At 35.4% G+C, this 24,630-nt stretch overlaps 2 protein-coding genes and 1 long non-coding RNA gene across 3 annotated transcripts in view; 2 read left to right on the top strand and 1 right to left on the bottom strand.

The window, feature by feature from the left end:
* The first annotated feature begins 1,094 nt into the window (after positions 1 to 1,094).
* Positions 1,095 to 24,052, top strand: LOC134660851 (uncharacterized). The gene is made up of 2 exons (XR_010097906.1): positions 1,095 to 1,182; positions 23,973 to 24,052. It is a non-coding gene; the product is annotated as an uncharacterized LOC134660851 (long non-coding RNA).
* LOC134661799 (uncharacterized) lies at positions 4,843 to 7,812 on the top strand. The gene is made up of 2 exons (XM_063517990.1): positions 4,843 to 5,058; positions 5,446 to 7,812. The coding sequence occupies exon 2, from the start codon at positions 5,447 to 5,449 to the stop codon at positions 6,638 to 6,640; it is 1,194 nt and encodes a 397-aa protein (XP_063374060.1). The 5' UTR covers positions 4,843 to 5,058; position 5,446; the 3' UTR covers positions 6,641 to 7,812.
* Positions 18,689 to 24,630, bottom strand: part of LOC134660848 (neuroligin-4, Y-linked-like) — a 44,967-nt gene continuing 39,025 nt past the window's right edge. The window contains exons 9-11 of the mRNA XM_063516694.1: positions 21,936 to 22,087; positions 20,777 to 20,895; positions 18,689 to 19,849 (exon numbers count right to left, since the gene is read on the bottom strand). Coding sequence (XP_063372764.1) covers positions 18,852 to 19,849; positions 20,777 to 20,895; positions 21,936 to 22,087 — 1,269 coding nt within the window. The 3' untranslated portion in view covers positions 18,689 to 18,851. The remainder of the gene's footprint in view (positions 19,850 to 20,776; positions 20,896 to 21,935; positions 22,088 to 24,630) is intronic.

Below are 24,630 nucleotides of genomic sequence, written 5' to 3' on the forward strand. Positions count from 1 at the left end.
GGAAGTAGAGTAATTGACATTCTCAAGTTTGAATTAAACATCATTCAAACTTGAGCTTCTGTATTCAAATTAAATGTGTCAAGCCAGTGTCGATTGCATATACACCCTCTACATACCAACATATATTTAAGGTTATTTTATGTTTAACTTTGATTATCAGTGTAGTTATTATTTGTTACTCAGCATAGACAAACGATATTAGAGCAGTATTAGAGGCATTTCATGTGAAGCGGACAGAAAAATAGTGTGTTTCCCAAATTTGTTTATAGGTACACATATGGTTTAATTTTTAGGGTTCCGTAGCCAAATGGCAAAAAACGGAACCCTTATAGATTCGTCATGTCTGTCCGTCTGTCTGTCCGTGTATGTCACAGCCACTTTTTTCCGTAACTATAAGAACTATACTGATTTTTTTTAAAGATAGTGTTTTGTTCCTGGAAACGCGGCGCTATCGGTATACACTTTGTTTCCAGGTGTGTAATTGTCCTAGTCGGTATATGGTGTTTGTGTGTTTTGTGATTGTGAAGTGTAGTATGTGTGTGTGTGTGTGTGTGTGTGTGTGGTGAAGAATGAGAATGAGAAATGAAGGAATGAACAGATGAGTGATTTCGTTTTAAGTGCCGTTGAAAGATTTTAAATTGTTAACAATATATTCTATGAAATCATTGAAGCATTTTGTGGAGGATTCTTTTGTAAGTATGGCCTGTAAGTTATGTGGGTCGATGTTAAGGTTTTGACAGGTGATTATTAGGTTGTGGTGTCTTGGAGAGAATCTTGGACAGTTATATATTAAGTGATCGAGTGTCTGTGGTGTGTCGGTATTTGGGTCGCATGGACATTTACTTATTGTCAGTGATTATCTTAAATCTGTGTAAATATGTCTTGTGGTACCCATGATTGCTTAAGAATTGGGTTATGGCAAAGGTACTTTTTCCAGATACTTCATGAGGTCATCGTGGGTGGGAAATAGGGTTTTAGTGTACAGGCAGTTGTTCGGGTGGTTATAGTTAAACTTGGTAAGTAGATGTATTCTGTGAACCGCATTATGATTAAGATTTTCACACAAAAAAAATAGAAAATAGAAAAAAACAATAAATTTTGGGGGTTCACCATACTTAGAGAACTGAAACTCAAAAAATTTTTTTTCATCAAACCCATACGTGTGGGGTATCTTAGGGATAGGTCTTCAAAAATGATATTGAGGTTACTAATATCATTTTTTTCTAAACTGAATATTTGTTTGCGCGAGAGACAATTCCAAAGTGGTAAAATATGTGCCCCCCCCACCCTGTAACTTCTAAAATAAGAGAATGATAAAACTAAAAAAAATATATGATGTACATTACCATGCAAACTTCCACCGAAAATTGGTTTGAACGAGATCTAGTAAGTAGTTTTTTATTAATACGTCATAAATCCCCTAAATACGGAACCCTTCATGGGCCAGTCCGACTCGCACTTGGCCGCTTTTTTTCCTGTAGTAGAAGTATTTTGTTTTTGATATATTTACTTACCGATCGTATTCGGAACACCACATTGCGCTCAAGAACCTGCATTGTTGACGTTGGCGAGAAGACTGCTAAGCTGAAATGGGTCTGTTTCGATCACGTCTGCCGCATGTATCCAGACAGGTGGGCTAGTGTACTCATAGCCACCAAGTGGATGCCTGAAGATACGCGGACGAGGTCCCAGGCCCAGGTGGAGATGGCGGGACGACCTAGACACCTACTTCAACAACTGACCGGAAGAGGCGCTAGATCGGGAGTTGTGGAGATCAAGGGGATAGGCCTCTGCCCAGAAGTGCATGGGACACTAAAATAGCTTAGTAACTTTGTCTATCTGTTACCTCTTCACGCTAAAAGCGCTGAACCGATTTAGATGAAATTTGGTGTGGAAGGACATAGGATAGGAGACGAAGTCGCGGGCAGAAGCTATTTTTATATAAGGTAAGTACCCCTATTAACGAGCCCATTAAAATCGGCACTGATTACCGCGGTATGTACAAAAAGGCGTTTTATAAGAAAGCCTATTGACTTTTTAAAAATTGAAGTACACACAAATATAGCTTTCTATATTCACTGTCGAATAAGTATAGCAATATTAAAGAAACACGAAGTAAACAATTCGAAAACCGTAAACTAACTCATCGGAGGCGCAGGATTTGAATGCTCCATACTAACGCGCAACACCTCAAGTAAGCAAACGCGTATTTTATTTAGAGATTTTCATAGTAGTGGTGAATATTACAGAAAGACTAAGACTTTAGGTATATCAATTCTTAATTATGATATTTATGGTTTCCAAATCCTCAATTTGTAAATATTTGCTTACCAATAGTAAAAAAACAGGAAATTAAAAACCTCAGTGTTGGGTTCCATTTTTTGGTGTGGTTCCTAATTTCGAGGTATACCTCGGTAATAGCGGAAACAGTATTTTAAGTTCGAAGGGTTATATATTCATATGTTAATACATATTTCCTTAACTCTTGATGTTATTGAAATATTTAACCATCTACAAAGCTAAAGAGCTATTAACGTGGTATGAAATCTATTCAAGAACTCTTAATTTTGACTACAGTTTTAAGCACTTAACTGGAGGTTTCCTTAGAAACCATTATATGAGAATCTTGTGTAAATATTGATATAAAAACAAAAGCATGGCTGTCAAGTCTGTTTTATACAATGTTTCGCAATATTTAGTATCTTCCATTTTGATTGTGTTCAAAACATACGCGATCTTTATTTATTTTTATTACTCGTAAATAAGTTTTACAATAATGTGAATTTAACTGTTTAGCGATGGTTACAAGAGACATCACTCGGTAAAAAGATGTATGGGAACCCAATACCGACCCACCTACAACTTTGGTAGGAAATAAATAGGTTCATAATATAATTATTATAAAACATATTGTATTATTTTAATTAGAACATATAATACACCAACATACAATCGCAATCCAACGCGGCAACGCAGCGAGCGTGATGGGCACCTTTGCGTCGGGGGCAGCCCGGTACGGGTTTCAGTAGGTTGTTTATTTTATACATATTTCGTTTATATTTAAGTTTAGTTTAAAATTAATTTAAAATTATGTTTGGATTATGTGTTATTAATTAATTCATTAATAAAATCAGCATGATGCAGTACATCCAATATTAATTTATTTTAATATTTGATTTCACATATCTTGTATTATTGGATCAATTTGATGTTGATGGGCATTTATTTGTGTGATGAACACAGATATTTGTTCCTAAGTCATGGGTGTTTTCTATGTAGGTATATAAGTATGCCCAGCAGTGGGACGTATATAGGCTGAATTATTATTTTTATATTATAAATTTGTATTTATCTATATAAGTACCTATGTAATCGTCGCCTAGTATCCATAGTAGAAGCTTTGCATAGTTTGGGGCTATGTCGATCTGTGTAAGATGTCCCCTTATGTTTATTTATTTTATGTAGATACTTGTATATAGCATGTATTTTTGATACGAGCACATATATATTATTATCAGAGTCTAGTTAGTAGGTGTAAGTAGACTCAAAGGAATTCACTTTCATAATTATTATATTTTACTAAAAATCCTCTTATTTTTCCTTATAGAAAAACCAAAAAAAGAAAATTAATTGAATCTTATGATTGGAAATCTGATTAAATATAATACCTACTATTTATTTAACTACTATTGTCAAATAAATATAAGTAGGTATATAAAGAAGGAACCAAAAATGCGATGGGTTTATTTACCCTCGTAAAAAGGAACCCTTATCCGCGGTATTTGGGTAGCAATTATCAATTACCACGGTAATAGGCGATTTCGACGTTTTAGGCTTAATAATTATTTTTTTCTATATAACTGGCCAAAACAAGTCCAAAAACGAATGAAATATAAATTTCAATGTACAAACTATCATAAAAAAATATGTCTTTGTTCATACAGAGCCAGCTTAATGCTTCATTTTTGGCTGTTTTTGTAAAAGTTGCTTAACCCCCTCGTTAATAGGGGTACTTACCTTACAAGCGTGTTTATACACACCGTGGGCTGGTAAAACCCGACAATATTTTGCTTTTTCTGCACACGACACGTTATTTATTTTTATATCTTGGCGAAAAAAGAAACATGACAACGAACAAGTAACCTTTTTTTTAGTCTCTATAAGTGTGACATTTTAGTCTCTATATAAATGCGGTCAAGAGTACACCTTTAAAATCTGTCGGGTTTTAAAGTTGAGGAAATATGACGTTGGCGGATCTTGTTCAAACTTGTTCGAGAGATCTGCTCACTTTATATTTCGCTAACCTTACCAGCCCACGGTGTAAAAGACGCGACTTCGATAATCTTGGCAACACTTTACATAAAATATCTTTTGGTGGGACAATAACTGTTATAGTATCACCATATGTAGGAAATTGGTTCAGAATTCACATTTTGATTCTAGGATTTGATTTACAAATTTGAAAACATACTTACTGAAAGTCATCGAAGTTTGTGTAGTCACTTATAAATGTATGAAAATCCACTTGCAGCGCCATCTACCGGGTCAGTCAGGTTCATATTTATAATAATTATCAGTTCATATATACGAGTATAAGCAATTTTCAGAACCCACTCAAACCCTTTGTTTGAGATTAAGGAGCGACCAATGAAACATTTAAGTAATATACCTATTAATATGTATATAATTTTTGGGGACCTATATCGCGAAATCACTTTGTTTACCTTTGTTTCCGACGTTTCGACGTAGGTTACACTGGACTTGTTCGTGGATGACTGATGTTAGCCATTTATATTTAATTTTATTAGTAGCTCGATTGATTTCCGATTGTTAGCCAGCTAAGTATTTTTAATGTTATCAGTAGCACGGTTGATTTCTGATTTACTAATTTGGCGGTATTGATATTTTAATATAAGAGGTAGTTTGACATTTGTCATGATCATTACGCTGTTGGATTTTGTAAAGTGAAGTTGGAGAAATAAAACTGTGATTTGTACTTGAGTGTTTTAATTGCAAGTTATCATATCAGAAGTTGGAAACGAGTCCAAAACGCCACAGGTAATTGAAATTTGGTTTTAAATTATAGATTTATTTGCATGATTTGGCTTTCTTGACGTTATTTTTATCGAACATTTCTAAGAAGTAGTTGAGCATATTTTGAATCATTCCGGAGATAAAATAAGCTTGATATCATTATAAACAACAAGGTTTTCGTTGATCATTTGAATAAGTAAACAAATCTGCTTTAAATACGATATTCTTAATTGTAACCGTTATGCCAGAAATTTGAATTTATTCATGTCTTAATCATGTTGCAATGTAAAATGATTCTTGATAATATTTAACGAACTGCAGTGTATAACTAGGTGTATACTTTAATTTGCCACGTGAAAAATAAGGCAGTAAGTAAAACAGTTATGCTTGTGCAAATCATTTTATTTTCAGTATGGATGAACATGATAGGAGAGTTGTACGGACGCCTCCGCTACCACGTGATGATCCAGGGGGAGGCCAACCGATGACGCCGCCGCAAGAACAACACAGGCGTAGCAGGGCTAGCAACCGGGACCTGGAGAGGCGCAGCCGCACAACACGAAGTCGATCCAGACACAGCCGAGGGAGGAGTAGCCGCATCAACTCCGACGGATCAAGAAGCAGCAGGCGCCGCAGCCGGTCACGTTCGCGCCGCAGCAGGTCGCGAATGCGCCTCAGCCCGGCGCAAGTACACTGGAGTTCTACACGCTCGCGCCGCAGCCGCAGCCGCTCGCGTCGCAGTCGGACGCGCTCGCGCCGCAGCCGCAGCCGCTCGCTGTCGCGCCGGCGCTGCCGCAGTCGTGCGAGGTATGGTGATAATGAATTATTAGGCACTTTGAAAGATTTATTTAAAGCTGTTAGATCAGAGGACAGGTCAGATCATGTTGAAAGATTTCCCGTAATGAACGTTTTGCCTGAATTTGACCCAGCCAATCGGAGCCAAACTATTGACGTATGGCTAAATAAAGTAAATGAGACCGCTAGTATTTACAATTGGACCGAACGACAAATTATTCACTACGCATTACCTAAATTAGCCGGTGTTGCTCTAAAGTGGTACCAAGGCTTGACTAGTTTAAAACACACATGGCCCGATTGGCAAGTTAAATTAAAAACAGCTTTTCCTAGTAAGGAAAATTATGGTTTATTGTTAACGGAAATGCTTGAAAAACGTGCTAAATATGGAGATTCATTAGAAGATTATTATTACGAAAAAGTGATGCTACTTAATAGGTGTCGAATCACAGGCACCGATGCAGTTGATTGTATTTTATTAGGGATCGATGATAGAGCAGTAAAAACCAGTGCCGAAGCAGCTCAATTTACAGAACCGGATAAATTGCTAGTTTATTTGCGTAGTCAGAAAAATACCAAACCTAGAGTTTCGTCGCGACAGACCAATGATAGTAAACAAGTTAACAATCGGGGCCCTAAGCCGGATAATAAAGTTGTTAAATGCTTTAATTGTGGTGAGGATGGACATCCTCATTTTAAATGTAAACAGCCAATAAAGAAATGCGAAACTTGTTCTAGAATTGGTCATGTTGCATCGGATTGTAACCTTAAAAAGAATTTGGACGTGAAAAACGAGAAAACTGTGTCATGACTAGCTGTATCTAGTAGTAAAGATCAAAAATTTTATAAAACTGCAAGCATAAACAAGACAAGTCTATCGTGCTTTATAGATTTTGGAAGTGAGTGTACGCTTTTGAGATTATCTGATGCAAATAATATTTTTGATGATTGGTCTAAAGATAATTTACCTATTTTAAGAGGTTATCCACATTCAGCAACTCAGATATTAGGTAAAGTTTATACGAATATCCTAATTGATTCGGTTGAAGCTACTGTAGAGGTATTTATAGTACCTGATAGTCATTTAAGTACATCTTTATTAATTGGGCAATCGTTTACTGAACAGGATCACATAGAAACCCATAAAACTAGTAATAGTCTCACTTTTTCAAATACATCGAAGGATTATGAATACAAACCTATATCTTTAATCGCTAATAACACTATCATAATAAATAATGTTACTGAGGTGGATTTCTATACTAAGCCAGTTTACAATGGGTTAATTTATGTAGAGTATAGTTTGATATCGCAACCTGGAAGGGAATATGTAACAATACCTGGTTTAATTACTGTGACAGATGGGCGTGGACGAGTTATCGTTAAAGGTTTATCAGTTAACCCTTTTGAACTAGTACAGGATAGTGTTATTACTCGTGCGTGTATCGCTAGAGAAGCTCAAGCATATAGAGTTAATAGAATAGATTTGAATTCATCATTTACCGTTAATGACGAGATATCTTTAGCTAGAGTTCAAGTAGAGCAGACATTGAGCGAGCAAGAGATGAATGAACTACTTAAGTTGTTAAACGAACATCGTAAATGTTTTGCATTTAGTACCAAAGAATTAGGTTGTTGTAACTCTACATCTATGAATATTCAACTAACTGATAAAACTCTGGTAGTATACCGTCCTTATCGCCTGTCTTATGCGGAAAGAGAGGTTGTAAGAGACATGGTTAATGAATTGAAGGAATCAGGAATTGTTAGTGAGTCCACTTCCGATTATGCATCACCAATCATATTGGTAAGGAAAAAGACTGGAGGCTATCGTATGTGCATTGATTATAGAGCTCTCAATAAGAAAACAGTAAAGGAGCATTACCCTTTACCCCGAATAGATGATCAATTAGACGGGTTAGCTGGATATTCATACTATACTAAGTTAGATCTGGCATCTGGTTACTACCAGATACCATTAGCTGAGCCTTCAAAACATCTCACGGCCTTTATTACACCAGATGGCCATTACCAATTTAATAAGATGCCTTTTGGTTTAAGCAATGCACCTGCCAATTTTCAACGAACTATAAATAATATCTTAGGTAATGCTCGCTTTAAACACGCATTTGCATATATGGATGACATAATCATACCATCTAAAGATGTCAGTGACGGTTTGCACAAACTAAAACTTACTTTACAATTATTCCATGACGCTGGTATGACCTTAAATTTAGATAAATGTAATTTCTTTAAAAAATCAATAGAGTATTTAGGATTCGAAGTTGATCAAAATGGTATAAGGCCTGGTGAGAAAAAGATTCAAGCAGTAAAAGACTTCCCTCGTCCTACTGATCAGCATAAGGTTAGGCAATTTATAGGATTAGCCAGTTTCTTTCGGCGATTCGTGAAAAACTTTTCTATTATTGCGAGACCGCTTACTCAGCTTTTAAAGAAAGATTCTAAATTTACTTGGGGCGAACAGGAGGAAAATGCATTTAATCGGCTTAAAAACGACTTAACGGACAGACCTATTCTTGCCTTTTTCAATCCATCATATGAAATAGAGTTACATACTGACGCGTCTAAATTTGGAGTGGCTGGAATTTTGCTTCAAAGACAAGATAAGTCAAAACCATTCGAAGCTGTTGCATATTATAGCCGACAAACTTCTCCCGAAGAAATGCATTTTACTTCTTACGACTTAGAGACCCTAGCTGTAGTAGTGTCCTTACAACGATTTAGGGTTTATCTACTTGGTATACATTTCACCATCGTCACGGATTGCAATTCTTTGAGGGCTACATTTGAGAAAAAGGATGTCATATCGAGAGTTGCAAGATGGTGGAATGTAATCCAAGAATATGATTTTACAATTAATTATAAACCTGGAAAATCAATGGCTCACGTAGACGCACTTAGTCGCAAGCCAGTCAATGAAGTATCCTTTGAAATTAAAAGCATTACAGTAGATTGGATAGCCACAGTACAACAAAATGACCCTGAAATTCAGCGTACCGTTAACATACTTAAAAATAATCAGACTCATAATATAGTTGAAATATCTAAGAATTTTGTTGTCAAACGGGATTTATTATACAGAGTCACTAGTGATGGTAATCGATGGGTTGTGCCTAAAGGTGTCAGATGGTCAATCATGAAAAGCAACCATGATGATATAGGTCATTTCAGTTTTGACAAGACATATGACAAAATTAAAGCCACTTACTGGTTCCCAAAAATGCGAAGATTTATTAAAAAGTATGTAGAATCTTGTTTAGAGTGCGCTCATGCTAAAATTCCGGTTGCTAAAAAGGCTGGTCAATTACATCCTATAGAGAAAATTGCAGAACCCTTTCACACGGTCCACATCGACCATTTAGGGCCGTTTGTCAAAAGTAAACATAAAAATACTCATATTTTATTAATCATTGATGCGTTTACAAAGTTCATTGTTATTACTCCTGTTAAAAATACGAAAACAGCTAGTAGCATTAAAGCATTAACTGCTTACTTTCATACATTCGGAGTACCCAAAAGAATTATTTCAGATAGAGGTACCTCATTCACGTCGCATAAATTTAAAGAATTTTTAAATGACTTAGGAGTTAAGCATATACTTAATGCAGTTTGTACCCCAAGAGCCAATGGATAGGTAGAAAGGTACAATAGGACCTTACTAGCTGCATTGACGGCATGTAACGTAGGAAAATCTGAGCGAGTATGGGATGATAGCATATCAAAAATTCAATGGGGTATGAATAATACTTTGAATAAAGGAATTGGTAAGACGCCTGCACAGGCTTTATTCGGTACGGAATTATCCGGTATGTCTGATGCATTATTGCGGTTAGGAGTAGCTTTAGACGAAGATAGCACAGACAGAGATATTGTTAGAAAAGAAATAACAGAACACATAGAACTTGATCAGAAGAAGCAAAATAATAGATATGATAGGAAAAGAAAACATGTTGAATATAAAGTTGGTGATTTAGTGAGGATTGAGAGAGAGGTACAGTCTACCGGTCAAAGTAAGAAGTTGATTCCAAAATTAAGAGGTCCATACCGCATTACTCGTGTGTTAGGATATGACCGATATGAAGTAGAAGATACGCCACTGTCCAGGAAGGGAAGTAGGCCTTTTAAGAGCATATTTGCTGTGGATAAAATTCATCCCTGGCTAGTATTTGAAAGATCTGATTGTCAAAGCGACAATGAAAATAAAGCTGGTGAAGATTACCTTGAGGTAGAATCTGAAATGTCTGAATGATTTGAGCAATTGCTAATTTGTTGATACTATAAGTTTGATGAAATTGTATTAGGTACTGAAACAGTATGAGGTTTTAGTACAAATTAATATATATATGTATGTATGTGGGAGATATGAAGGAGGCTTCCATGTACGACATTTGATTTTTATGCTAAAACATGCAGGAGGTTTTGGTATTGAATAATGATTATGTGAAGTCTTGAGAATACATGGAAAATATGAAGGAGGTTTCCATGTGTTTAATTACTTTAAGGTACTAGAAATATGTATGAGGTTCTAGTACTCTTCCAAACTAGCTATAATATTGAAGATATGTATGAGGCTTCAATATTGAAATGAAATTTTGTTGATTATATAAATAAATAGTTTACAGATATGAATGAGTTGATATATTGAAACAAAGGATGTATTCGTATAATGATAATACCAACGTAGATTAATAATAATAGCAATTTATATTTAATTTGTTGTAGAAATCAATGACAAATAAATGTTGTTAGATTTATGGTCAATTAATATCAAGTAAAATATGGCTGAGAGATAAAAATATTTATTAGGTATAATGATGCATTGAAATTAAATTCATGATACTGTATATGTATATATGATACATAAATTTATTGCCCATATTTTGATTTATGTAATCGAATTTAAACTGTTGTGAGACATACTAACATTGAATAATTTTACGGTTGAATAATTTAACAAGTGAGTCTAACCCGTAAAATTATTCAGTGATTTATGTAATATATATTATATTACTTCTGAATTACTTTGTATGTTTATGTTTAATTCCCGAGGCGGGAATTGATTCAGGACGGCCGAATGTTAGCCATTTATATTTAATTTTATTAGTAGCTCGATTGATTTCCGATTGTTAGCCAGCTAAGTATTTTTAATGTTATCAGTAGCACGGTTGATTTCCGATTTACTAATTTGGCGGTATTGATATTTTAATATAAGAGGTAGTTTGACATTTGTCATGATCATTACGCTGTTGGATTTTGTAAAGTGAAGTTGGAGAAATAAAACTGTGATTTGTACTTGAGTGTTTTAATTGCAAGTTATCACTGATATCCCAGCAAAGTGTCAAAACACAGATACGAGGGTTGGTCCAAAAGTTGTTGAAACATCCATACAATAGTATAATATTCAAATCGCGTGAGTAGAGCCGGAGCAGCTAACAACTTTTTGAGCAGCCCTCGTACACGTACAGGTAATAACTAGGTAAGAAAGAAGGTACCCGACGAAAGACAAATACCACTTAATTACATTTCGTTAGATCCATCCATGGATTTGTAGCTATAAATAAATAAATAAATAAATATTATAGGACATTATTACACAAATTGACTAAGCCCCACGGTAAGCTCAAGAAAGCTTGTGTTGTGGGTACTCAGACAACGATATATATAATATACAAATACTTAAATACATAGAAAACAACCATGACTCAGGAACAAATATCTGTGCTCGTCACACAAATAAATGCCCTTACTGGGATTCGAACCCAGGACCGCGGCTTCACAGGCAGGGTCACTACCCACTAGGCCAGACCGGTCGTCGATTGCTATGTAGATTGTAATGGAAAAATATTTTGATAACAAAATACATCTACTAAGCCGGACGGACGGTTAAATCTGTGTCTCGAATAGTGTCAATTGACTGTCGACTTGACAGCGATTTCGTGTTGCCAGGGAGTCCGAATCCCTTCGACACCAGTTCGGTCGATAACTAAGTCTTACCAGAATAACTAGTGGCTCTGTGAGCTGTAGACCTCGCGAGCATAGCTTATTGTGACCGTGCACGATGACAGCGCCACACAGCGGTTTGATCAATCAACAATACAAAGATTTTAATTTATTAAAAAAAATACGAAGTTTAAGTGAAAAATAAAATATAAAAAGTTATGTCTTACTGGGGATCGAACCCAGACTTTCTGTGTGCAAACAAAAAAAAGCGATTGTTTACAAAACGCGCCATGATAGTTCTTAGCCAAGCTGACGAAATTCGGCTACCCATTCTCGAGTACAAACTAAATATCTAAATACCGCCTAAACCAGCAATACAATTTTTCTGAATTTTTTGCCATTTACTATGTAAATATGTCTCAAAAAGAAAATACTCTTATGATATCGATACGACTATTTGTTTAAGCGCGAGGTATCACAACTCCTCCATTTTTGAAAGATTCCAAAAACGGGATCGACAAAAATTTTTTATTTACTCATAGAATCTAAAGGAAGCATTCCTTTATTTTTAAAAAGAAACAAAACTGCATTCAAAGATTTTCAAAAACTCGCTTGCCTCGCCCGGGACTCGAACCAACTAAAATTAAAAAAAAACAATCACTCCCTATTTTATTATAGGTACTAATCGATAGTATTATTATTCAGGATAACATTTCTCTAACAAACATTTGGTCTTAAAAATAAAAATAATCGTTTCATCTAACATTAACTTTATTTTACTATCAATTTGTTACACTTAAATTATTTAACTGATAAAGTATTCGAAATGAGCCCCCTCGTTCCGGCTACACAAAATTAGTCGCCGTTGAAATTCATTTCTTGTAGCCTTCAGCAAAGTGTTGTGGTGTATGCCCCTAATAACATTTTCTACCGCAACCCTTAGCTCTTGAACGGTTTCATAGCAAGTTTCATAAATAACATTTTTTACATGACTCCATAAAAAGAAGTCCATAGGCATCAGGTCTGGACTTCTTGCAGGACATTTCGTCCCGTTTGTACCTATCCAGACATTGAAATTTTCATTGAGGTAAGCCCTGACAATTCTTCTGTTGTGGGCAGGTGCACCATCTTGTAACAAATTGATAGTAAAATAAGGTTAATGTTAGATTTAACGATCATTTTTATTTTTAAGACCTAATGTTTGTTAGAGAAATTTTATCCTGAATAATAATACTATCGATTAATAGTGTTTGTTTTTTTTTTTTTAATTTTAGTTGGTTCGAGTCCCGGGCGAGGCAAGCGAGATTTTGAAAATCTTTGAATGCAGTTTTGTTTCTTTTAAAAAATAAAGGAATGTCTCCTTTAAGTAAAATGAGCCAGCTTAAGGATTTAAGGTAGTGTCCCTCCAGGGCCCGACTTATCTTTCCACACTGTATACTTACGTAGTTTCATCATAGAGAAATATAGTAAGACAAGAGTGCTCACTCCATACATCAGTTCAGACTATTAATTTCAGTGTCTACATCTAGCATCGAGTAGCGGAACTATCAGTACTGCTACTTGACAATAGATGTAGCACCGACCGGAATGTCTTATGCTGTTGAGATAAGACTTTCCCGTCGGTGCTACATCTATTGTCAAGTAGCAGTACTGATAGTTCCGCTACTCGATGCTAGATGCTAATAGTCTTTTTGGTACTAAAACTGATGTATGGAGTGAGCACTCTATGTATTTTTTTCTCTATGGTTTCATATAACTTTGATTAGACTAATATCACGCTAAAGACGTTAATAACAACCGACATCAAACACAAGTAATAGAATTTTTGCCACGTAATAAAGATCACTTTTTCTACTCGTCGACTGCAATGCTTGAATTAAGACTTCGCCTACCAAAGTGAAATCGCATACTTTTTCCACTATGGGACCCCAACTCAACTATAATATTCATTTCGATACAGTTTAGTCAAATATAATGAAATTGACCAATCGAAAGCGCGGAGCAAGTACCAGGGCCTCATGAGTTACGAGAAGGTGTCGTTCTCGTTGACCAACCGGCCGGGGGCGCGGGGCGCGGGGGCCGGGTCGCGTACGAGTATGAAGGTATCGCGGCTGCTCGCGCATCTTAGCTGTATACTTTTAGTTTTTTTACCTATATATATGATTCTTCTACTAGTTTTAAGTTTTTTTTTTTGTTGACTCGTAGAAAAAGTATTGTATACAATAGTGATATAATCAAGCTTTTCAATCTCGTACCTTACTTAGGCAACTCAGCAAGCTTCGTTGCCAAAACACGGTACTCGACTTAAAAGCTCTCCATTATATCACGATTGTATAAAATACTATATCGTATGCTTATAATTAATAAATTGAGATACCTATCTTAAAACTTAACAGTCGAGATCTTTAAAACGACTGAACCAATTTTGATGAAACTTGCACTATAAGCTGAAAGACACTTCATCATCATCATCGTCAGCCTACTGCAGTCCACTGTTGGACATAGACCTCCCCCAAGGTGCGCCACAAAGCACGATAGCCCGTTTTCTGCATCCAGTCACTGCCAGCTCTTTTCTGAATAGGAGGTGTGAAAAGAGCTTTTTCTTCCCTGCTAGGAGGGATCAAAGTGGCTCTTTTCCTCCCTGCGAGGAGGGATCAAAGTAACACTTTTCTGTTCTAGCACACTATTTTTACATTTTTATGCATATTAATCGACTCTTTCTGAAACTCTTGTTTTTTTGAAACAACCATAGCAGTTCAGTCCAGGACATAGAAATTGTTTTTATGCCTGAATCAGTAGAAAAATTGCGAACCAAAATTTGTTTTAAACCAACATACATTACTTACATTATGTATAATGTAAGTAATTTTATGACATGGTAATTTACTTTATTTAAATTGTCCTCCCAGCTTCTTGGTTACAGAAAATATATTTCAGCTTATAATCAAATTCAGAACATCGTTCGTATTTACCTCGGAGGATACAACTAAACGGAGTAGCCATTAACAGGCTTTCCCCTCTGTCGAAAATAGGCGGCCAACGGTCATACACAATGTATGGACTGACGTTTATCTGACATGGCTATTTTTACGTTACGCATACATTTGACGTTCCCCTCGTCCGCAAAAATCGGCAGACTGTTTTGTACAGAAAATTACAGACATGGCGTCTCCGTTTGATTATATCCTCCAAGGTATTTACGGTTTTCAGTATAGAGAAGCAGCACGCCGCCACCGCCGGGCGAGAGCGAGGCGGGACGCGCGCGCGGGCGGCGATATGTTTAGTTTTATTAATACGCTCGTTATTTTTTTGGATGTTTTTATAGTTGAATGGAAAGAAAACTGTGAACTTAATTCAATAAATAAAATAGATAGAGAAATTTTCCACAGCGAGTAAAAAGGCAATTTCTGAAAATAGTATAGGGTCAGTTGTCGAACATTGAAACAATCGTACACAGTGAAACTTTGTGATATCTCGGAAACTAGGTGTTATCAGCTAGTGCCGTCTGTCAAGCAAGGGCAGGCTCAAGGACCCCCAGCACCTCCCCAATACGCGAGCGCGCCTCGGAGAAGGAGCACGTTGCTACGAGCGTTATTGTGAATTCGTGTGACAAAAGTAATATTTTTCATTTATGTTTCGCAATTATTTACCAAGATATAGAGTCTAGTTTGGCGTTATTTAATTTTTTGTTGTGTTCTATGTGTATTAAAGTTACTTTGGAACTAAATATTTTTAAATTTCTTTCACTCTTTGGTGCAGTTTTTTTTAATTGTTTCAAAAAACACTCCCTAGTCTTACAATGAAACATATTTATGTAGTAAACAATGAAACATGATGTTCACTGAACACCAGTATTAGTATACAATGAAACAAACTCATTATTTTTTTAATTAATTAAAGACTATGTGCGAAAATTGATAATAATTTGTCTATCATATGACAAAATATAAGATACTTAACTTTAGAAATGGCTGAGATAGGATAGTTTATATGTTGAATGTTTCATTGATGGCAAGGTTAAGGTCACATGTCTAACATTGAAACAGTCGTTTATAATCACTATGTTGCAAGAAAGTGTATGATATCAAGCATGGAGATGCTTAAAACCCTCCCGCGTCCACCTAGTTGGCAATCATGCTCCGTGGACATAAAAGGCGCCTTTCTCGCAGCATGCCGTAAGTGCCGACCAGATTTTCGATTCACAATGAAACTTAGGTGTGCGTACAATGAAACAAGTCTTTCGCTTTTAGATATTTCAGCAATCTTATAACGATTCCATATTTTGGAAACCTTTTAAATAACAAATTTCAGCCTACCACTATTTTCTCCTTTCCTTTCTCATTAATTGATTGAAAGGATGTATGTATTAATGTAACTTATTTATTACAACGTTTCAATGTTTATTAAGGATGTTTCATGGTAGAATATATATATTACATCTGTTTCACTGTAAAAATTAGAGTGTTTCATTGAAAACATGCACAAGTACACTATGACACAAAACTCATTTTTCAAAAAAAGCTTTATAATACAGAAACTGTTAAAAATAAGTAGAAACCAAGAACGCCATATGATAGCCAAATAAATTGTTTATCTTCATACGAAATATCACACTCATAACTTTAAAAACACCAGAGATAGGAAGGCTTAAACTTTTAGTGTTTCATTGATCAACAACTTACCCTAGTTCAATCGTAAGGACCCCGCAGCAAACATAGGGAAAAAGTGGTTTCAGTTAAATCTCACGAAATTTTAGTATGATGTTAATTTGGCTCTCCTGATTATTTTTTTGTATGGGCACAACTCTCTCAGAAGTATACTTTCAGAAAAAATCAAGTATATAATTATCACAGATAAAATATGATCTTTATAATATTTCTGTCACGTTGACATCGAATGGTATCAGTTATCTATGTTACGAGCGACATGCAAAACAGGACAAAGAGGAGGAATTACCTAAAAAGCGGCCAAGTGCGAGTCGGACTCGCCCATGAAGGGTTCCGTATTTAGGCGATTTATGACGTATAAAAAAAAAACTACTTACTAGATCTCGTTCAAACCAATTTTCAGTGGAAGTTTACATGGTAATGTACATCATATATTTTTTTTAGTTTTATCATTCTCTTATTTTAGAAGTTACAGGGGGGGGGACACACATTTTACCACTTTGGAAGTGTCTCTCGCGCAAACTATTCAGTTTAGAAAAAAATGATATTAGAAACCTCAATATCATTTTTGAAGACCTATCCATAGATACCCCACACGTATGGGTTTGATGAAAAAAAAATTTTTGAGTTTCAGTTCGAAGTATGGGGAACCCCAAAAATTTATTGTTTTTTTTCTATTTTTGTGTGAAAATCTTAATGCGGTTCATAGAATACATCTACTTACCAAGTTTCAACAGTATAGTTCTTATAGTTTCGGAGAAAAGTGGCTGTGACATACGGACGGACAGACAGACGGACAGACAGACAGACATGACGAATCTATAAGGGTTCCGTTTTTTGCCATTTGGCTACGGAACCCTAAAAATGGTTAACAAACACATATTTTGTATAAAACAATTACATTGATTATTTCTGAAAATATACTTCTGAGAGAGTTGTGCCCATACAAAAAAATAATCAGGAGAGCCAAATAAATTAACATCATACTAAAATTTCGTGAGATTTAACTGAAACCACTTTTTCCCTATGTTTGCTGCGGGGTCCTTTTTAGGGTTCCGTAGCCAAATGGCAAAAAACGGAACCCTTATAGATTCGTCATGTCTGTCTGTCTGTCTGTCCGTCTGTCCGTCTGTCTGTCCGTCCGTATGTCACAGCCACTTTTCTCCGAAACTATAAGAACTATACTGTTGAAACTTGGTAAGTAGATGTATTCTGTAAACCGCATTAAGATTTTCACACAAAAGTAGAAAAAAAACAATAAATCTTTGGGGTTCCCCATACTTCGAACTGAAACTCAAAAAATTTTTTTCATCAAACCCATACGTGTGGGGTATCTATGAATAGGTCTTCAAAAATGATATTGAGGTTTCTAATATCATTTTTTTCTAAACTGAATAGTTTGCGCGAGAGACACTTCCAAAGTAGCAAAATGTGTGTCCCCCCCCCTGTAACTTCTAAAATAAGAGAATGATAAAACTAAAAAAAATATATGATGTACATTACCATGTAAACTTCCACCGAAAATTGGTTTGAACGAGATCTAGTAAGTAGTTTTTTTTTATACGTCATAAATCGCCTAAATACGGAACCCTTCATGGGCGAGTCCGACTCGCACTTGGCCGCTTTTTTAGATATTCATTTTGTAGTTATAAAACGGCAATAAAATGACATTCCAGTGAAAAAATTAGACTGAGCAATTTTCAGGTCCAAGGTCCAAAATTATATTTTATTAATATTGGTATTTCTGCTGGGACCTTTTTTTGATATTTCATATATTGTTGCAATACGTTACATGAAGAATATGTCCGGTGAAGAAAGTTTGACCTGAGCATTTTTCCGTAAAACGATAATAACCATTTAAGACTTAAATCCTATTATTATTATTCTTTGGAAATTTATACAATACTTTTTATTTATTGATACATTATCATACTGTTAAGTTTTTTCTGGCAGAGGAATTACGGCGGGGTCCACTGCCTTTATTTCCTACACTAAAATTTAACATTACGGCCACGTGGCATTCTCTTCTAATATATTATTATTTTACGGATAACATTTATGTTGAACTTAAGCGTCAGCTACGCAGCAGCACGGAAAACGCAGCTTAAGCTTGCAAAGATTCCAAATTACAAAGAATATGGTACACAACATAATATGTATGATAAAAGTGATAAAAAATCTGAATAAAATCGACGTATTTGAATTAATTGTAAATTAATGAAACACAATTTAATTACACATAATTTTATAATACTCAAGTAATTGAGAAATACGAGTTCATGTAACAAACGAAATGCAGCCAATATGTACATAGTTTTATTTCAAAAGATATTCAAGTCACATGTTGAAATATTCACAGAGTTTTTAAGTAGAGTCAAATATAATTAACTGTCACACTCTCATTTCGTCAATAGCTGCTTGTGGCAGACTCGAGGCGTGGTGGGGGCTCTTTCCGCGCCGGAGAGTGGCATGAGGCCCCCCTCTCGCTGCGTCCTCCCGCCCTAAGGGGGAGCCCTGCGAAGCCGAACCGTTCGGAGGCAGGAATTTCTGCTGTCTCAACTCCTGTGAAGGTGGCGAGTTATTAAACTGGTTCAAATTCTTTGGCATCGTGCCGTATCCACCCATATGAGTATAATTCACGTTGGGCAATCTAAAACTACTGTTTCTACTTCCTATTTTGCTGGGTATCATCATATTTTCTATACTAAGTGACGGACTCGGTGGTGATTTCGGTACGTTCAGCGGACCTTTAAAGTTCAGGTTAGCTAAGTGAGAATCACTACCCATTTGATGCTTCTTCCGATTGTGTCTTTCCACTTCTACGACTAAGCTGGGAGTATGCGTCGGATCCATGTGGTAATGTGAATGTTTTCCAGAGATAGTCTCAAAGTGTTTCTCATTAAAGCGTTGTTGTTTTCCCCGCGACCTAGATTTATCTCGCTGATAGTATACTCCAGCGAATATCAGAACATTTAAAATCAATAGTGAGCAACCTATAGCTATGGTAACGCTTAATGCCGTTGAATAGGCGGCGTACCCTGCTGCCTCCAAATTAGCTAAAGTGTTTTCTGTGGCATTCAACGTTTGTACGTCCCTACTATTCGGTAATAGCGTAACGCATGTCGCCAGAATAGCATCGGCGGTAGTCAAAGCCGCGTCGGCGTAAACCGATCCATTTACTCGTTTCAATTGATCGTTGTCGTTTATATTTCTCGCCAAAGGGTCAGGCCTGACGATGCCTTCGTATAGTTCTTGTTCATTGTGATTTTTAAACAGGTTATGTCGAGTAGCGATATCCTCCATTCCCGCTCTGTGCAACTCGGGGACTAGCCTCAGCCACACAGAAAGTTGATGGGCCCTAAAGTGATTCTTCAGACGCGGCTTCATACCTAAACAATAAAGTAAGACTTAATATAACCTACCGCAAATATAAATAATATAACTGTTTTAAAAATAGTTAAGATTTACTATGTAGGTAATAGTAATGAAATAAAACTATTAAAACGGATTATATCGCGTATATTGAATTTATAATATGCCGACATTCCCGACGTTTCGAACCCTTTACAGCGTTTTAGCTTTATCGCGTACCTTTATACATATTTACCTACTTGAAAATAATTGTAATGTAGAACTAGCCTTCATCATCAATATCATTTTCATGCATTGTATGTATAACTGGCCTTAAAATTTATAGTTTATGATGGTTCATTATTTTGTATGTGGGTATTTTGCACAGTGTAGTTTTTCCTCAGTCACCCGTTGACCACGTCAGGATGTAGTATAAATTCAATATACGTGATATAATCGGTTTTAATAGTTTTATTTCATGAGTAACCATCGCGGTATCCGAAGTCAATATTATGTAATACTTAGTACATTGTGCAACGTAACGGAGGTAAGTGAAATATTGTACGAGAGTCTATGATGGCAGGAGAATGTAATAAAATCCAACATGTGTCAACATTATTTTTGTAGAATCGTCAAAGCAAATGTTTATTCGTTAATTATCGAATCATCCATTAGGTACGTCAAAAAATTGTTCTAGAACTTTAGATTGCTGCCGAATATTGAACTTTAAACTACTCAATCACTGAAATGCAACTAATTAATAAACCTGATACCTACAAAAATATTGTTCTTTTGTGAAATCCATGTAAAACAAGGGGTTTCACAAGCCCCTAGAAAAGTTTTAGAGAGACAAATGAAGTTATATACAAGTAGGTCGGCGAGCCTTCTCTTTTCATAGTTACTTGAAAAGAGATAGGTACTCATCAAGTCTCGCTACATATCCGCTCCCTACGCGTATCACTGACCTATTTCTAAGTACTTTTGGTGCGTGGAGTCGTACTCTTCCCAATTTATGCCTCGAAATTTATTACGGTCCCTCGACGCTGGCAACAAAACCTCCTGTCTGGTGTTGTCGTTTGGATTTCTATAACAAGAAAACACTTATTCAAATTTAATCAATATATTTAACTGTCTATTATACTTACTTTTAGTATATTATAATAATAGTATAAACCTATATACAACGTGTTTCTAATAAAAATACATAAATTCTAAGGGTACTTAGTACTATATAGGCTTTAACGAATTTACTTTGTTTTTTGTTCATATAAAGAATGATTTTATTATTTGGGAATAAAATTGTTGATAAAGAAATTTAATTCTACAATGTTTACTTTATAAATATACTTAGGTATCATCTACAATACCTACTCTCGTCATTGCACAAAACAAACAAATATAATTAAGCTGTGGCATTTCAATTTTTATTTGTTTTACAAGGGGGCGAAGTTGTTGTTTAACCTCTCGTTCTAAATTTACACCCGAGCAAGCGAACGATTCCAAAATTAAACCACGAGCGTAAAGTGGAATCTTGAGCGTTGCGAGGGTTTCAAGGCACGAGAGTTAAACAAATTTTTCCACCGAGTGAAACACAATTTTTCACCACACTAACGCAAAGAAAATACTAATATAAAACAAAATCATACCAAATCAATTCAAAATTATAATAATAAATTCAATATTTATTAATCAGAATCACAATTTCAAAGTCAATTCTACCAGCTAACATAAGGAAAGAACTTAAAATTTGCATTTGATTACTTTGCCACACATGTGGATAAAATTCAACTTTCTCATCAGTTTTTGAACAATCAAGAGAGCTTTACCAGATGGTGTGGTGAAAGGAAATTAACATGGGTGGGTAATTGGTTTATCTTTTGCTATTTTTCATACAAAGCATAATACATTTGCATTATTATTTTATTGTATTTTTTTTAATATGACGTGTTAAGCTGCTACCCACTCACAGCGATTTGATATAAAATTATATTGTATATGAAATCCATTATACTGTCGGAATGAAACTATATCTATTTAACTCCAATTTTCAGGCGCTGCGGTAGGTATAAAGCAAATTTAGTTAATTTGCAGTTTACTAGAGTAATTTACTAAGTAATCACTTACCCAGTTCTCACAAAGTTAGATACAAAGAGCATCATGGATTCGGACAATGCAACTTCAGACTTCGTGTAATTCTGTGGGAAATGACCATACCCATCCACGACTGGAGCCCCAAAAATATATGGCAGTTCTTCACCGTGGACGGCGCCCATTTTCTTTAAAAATAAGACAAGTCTAGCTGAACAAGGTGATCTTACAGTACCTACCTACTTCATTGATAAGTACCTTTAAACGAAAAAAAAACCAGCCAAGTGCGAGTCGGACTCGCGTTCCAAGGGTTCCGTACATTACACAATTTTTAACAATGTATTTTTTATGTGAAACGTGAGTGAAATGTCTATTAAAAACCCGTAGGGGTCGGATTAAAAACTAATTAAGTCCGACTCACGCTTGACTGAAAATTTCTAATAGGTTTTCCTGTAATCCATAGGTAAATAACTATTTTGTGTATTTTTTTCATAATTTTAGACCCAGTAGTTGCTGAGATAAAGAGGAATGGTAATTAGGGTTCCGTAGCCAAATGGCAAAAAACGGAACCCTTATAGATTCGTCATGTCTGTCTGTCTGTCTGTCTGTCTGTCTGTCTGTCTGTCCGTCTGTCTGTCCGTCTGTCTGTCCGTCCGTATGTCACAGCCACTTTTCTCCGAAACTATAAGAACTATACTGTTGAAACTTGGTAAGTAGATGTATTCTGTGAACCGCATTAAGATTTTCCATTGATATAGTATAAAGAACTGGATACCCAATCAGCCGCCAAAAATGGCCCCACAAAAGTGATGTCAAAACAGATCATGCATTACTTTTTCGTTTAGTCTTGTTTGAAACGCTCAAATGTGAAGTTGTCAACAATTACGAAATGTGCCGTTAAAATATGTAAAAATAACAATGATAAAACAAGGAAAAAGGATGGAATGTATTTCTTTCGGTTAGTTCTTTGGATAGCATTACATAATTTATGTAATCTGGTGGTAATTTTATGGTTTTGAATAAATTAATTTGTTAGTACCAAAGAAGGGATGTTAAGGAACAAAAATCTAATGAGTCGATGTGAGGTCAATATTTTTTTATATTTTTATATGGAATTCATAAGAAATAATATTATGTTTAAATTCAAGATTTCCAAGAAAACCTATGCGACGTGCAAAGTGGACTGCTATTTAATTATAGCAAGAGATAGGGGTGATGCAGTTTTAAACAAGGCAAAACGGCACTTGTGTGTTCGGCCCATTTCCCTGTTTCCGACATATACACCACCAATAAGGGCTTATATCGACTGACTGTAAATGCTAAACCTGTCGGAACACAATGACAACCACAGGATTTTTTTTATAAAGTATAGGTAGACTTTATAAAAAAAATCCAATCAGTATCTAAATGTCCCCGTGCACCCGCGCTATGAGTAAATGTAGATCTTAAATACACAGTTATTTAATAAGTAGAATTTATTTCAAGGAAATTAGTATTTAAAGACGTATACTTACGAATTAAAAATTTGATTTGTTTGAATTTGAACCACGAATTAATTTTATTTGAGCTCCCGATTAAATTAAATTTGTTTTATTTATTACTTCAATTGGTTTTCCTGTACATTACTACATATTAAAGTGTACCAAAGTGACTCCATTCGTTCATTATTCTCGTTTGACGTTGTTTGACGTAAATACGTTACGTTTAGTGCCATCGGACTAAATTTTTTAACAGTGTTGGTACTTATGTTTGCAAATTTGACACTTAATGCTTACGACATTAAGCTCTTTTCTGTACGAAACATTTATCTTGACTCAAAATTTACGTAAGCGTTTTTATCATCAATGCAAATGGTGCGAAACGTCATTGGGATCCACATTTTTTGACGTTTTTGTTCTGCTTTGTGTGTCTATTTCTTTTATATTAAGTCAGTGAGATTTTCACACAAAAATAGAAAAAAAAAACAATAAATTTTTGGGGTTCCCCATACTTCGAACTGAAACTCAAAAATTTTTTTTTCATCAAACCCATACGTGTGGGATAGATACCCCACACGTATGGGTTTGAGGATAGGTCTTCAAAAATGATATTGAGGTTTCTAATATCATTTTTTTCTAAACTGAATAGTTTGCGCGAGAGACACTTCCAAAGTGGTAAAATGTGTGTCCCCCCCCCCCTGTAACTTCTAAAATAAGAGAATGATAAAACTAAAAAAAATATATGTTACCATGTAAACTTCCACCGAAAATTGGTTTGAACGAGATCTAGTAAGTAGTTTTTTTTTTATACGTCATAAATCGCCTAAATACGGAACCCTTCATGGGCGAGTCCGACTCGCACTTGGCCGCTTTTTTTTTCGTAGTTTCTTGAATTAAAATAAAGTAAAAATTTCATTTTCTACTCAGCATTGAATCAGTTTAGTTTACGGTGCATCACGAATACTCACGGCGTATAAATATTAAACACGAGTCACAATCGAAACATAGAAAATACTCATAATAGTTCTTTACCTAATGATGACAGGAAAACATGCGTGAGTCAGACTTAATGTACGGAATCCTTGGAACGCGAGTCCGACTCGGACTTGCCGGTTTTTTATTTACAATGGTTATTCTAAGAAATAATTATCCTTCGAAACAATAAATTTTTACCATGTTGTTTTAATTCCAAAATGCTCATTGTGATATTTAATGCAGCCAAGATACTGAATTTTCATATACAATAATACTTA

This window comes from Cydia amplana, chromosome Z, assembly GCF_948474715.1.
Source record: "Cydia amplana chromosome Z, ilCydAmpl1.1, whole genome shotgun sequence".
In the NCBI taxonomy this organism is placed as follows: Eukaryota; Metazoa; Arthropoda; class Insecta; order Lepidoptera; family Tortricidae; genus Cydia; species Cydia amplana.

Bases quoted from the DNA above. Each gene is read 5' to 3' on its own strand.
- LOC134661799 (XM_063517990.1), top strand. From the start codon at position 5,447: ATGGATGAACATGATAGGAGAGTTGTACGGACGCCTCCGCTACCACGT.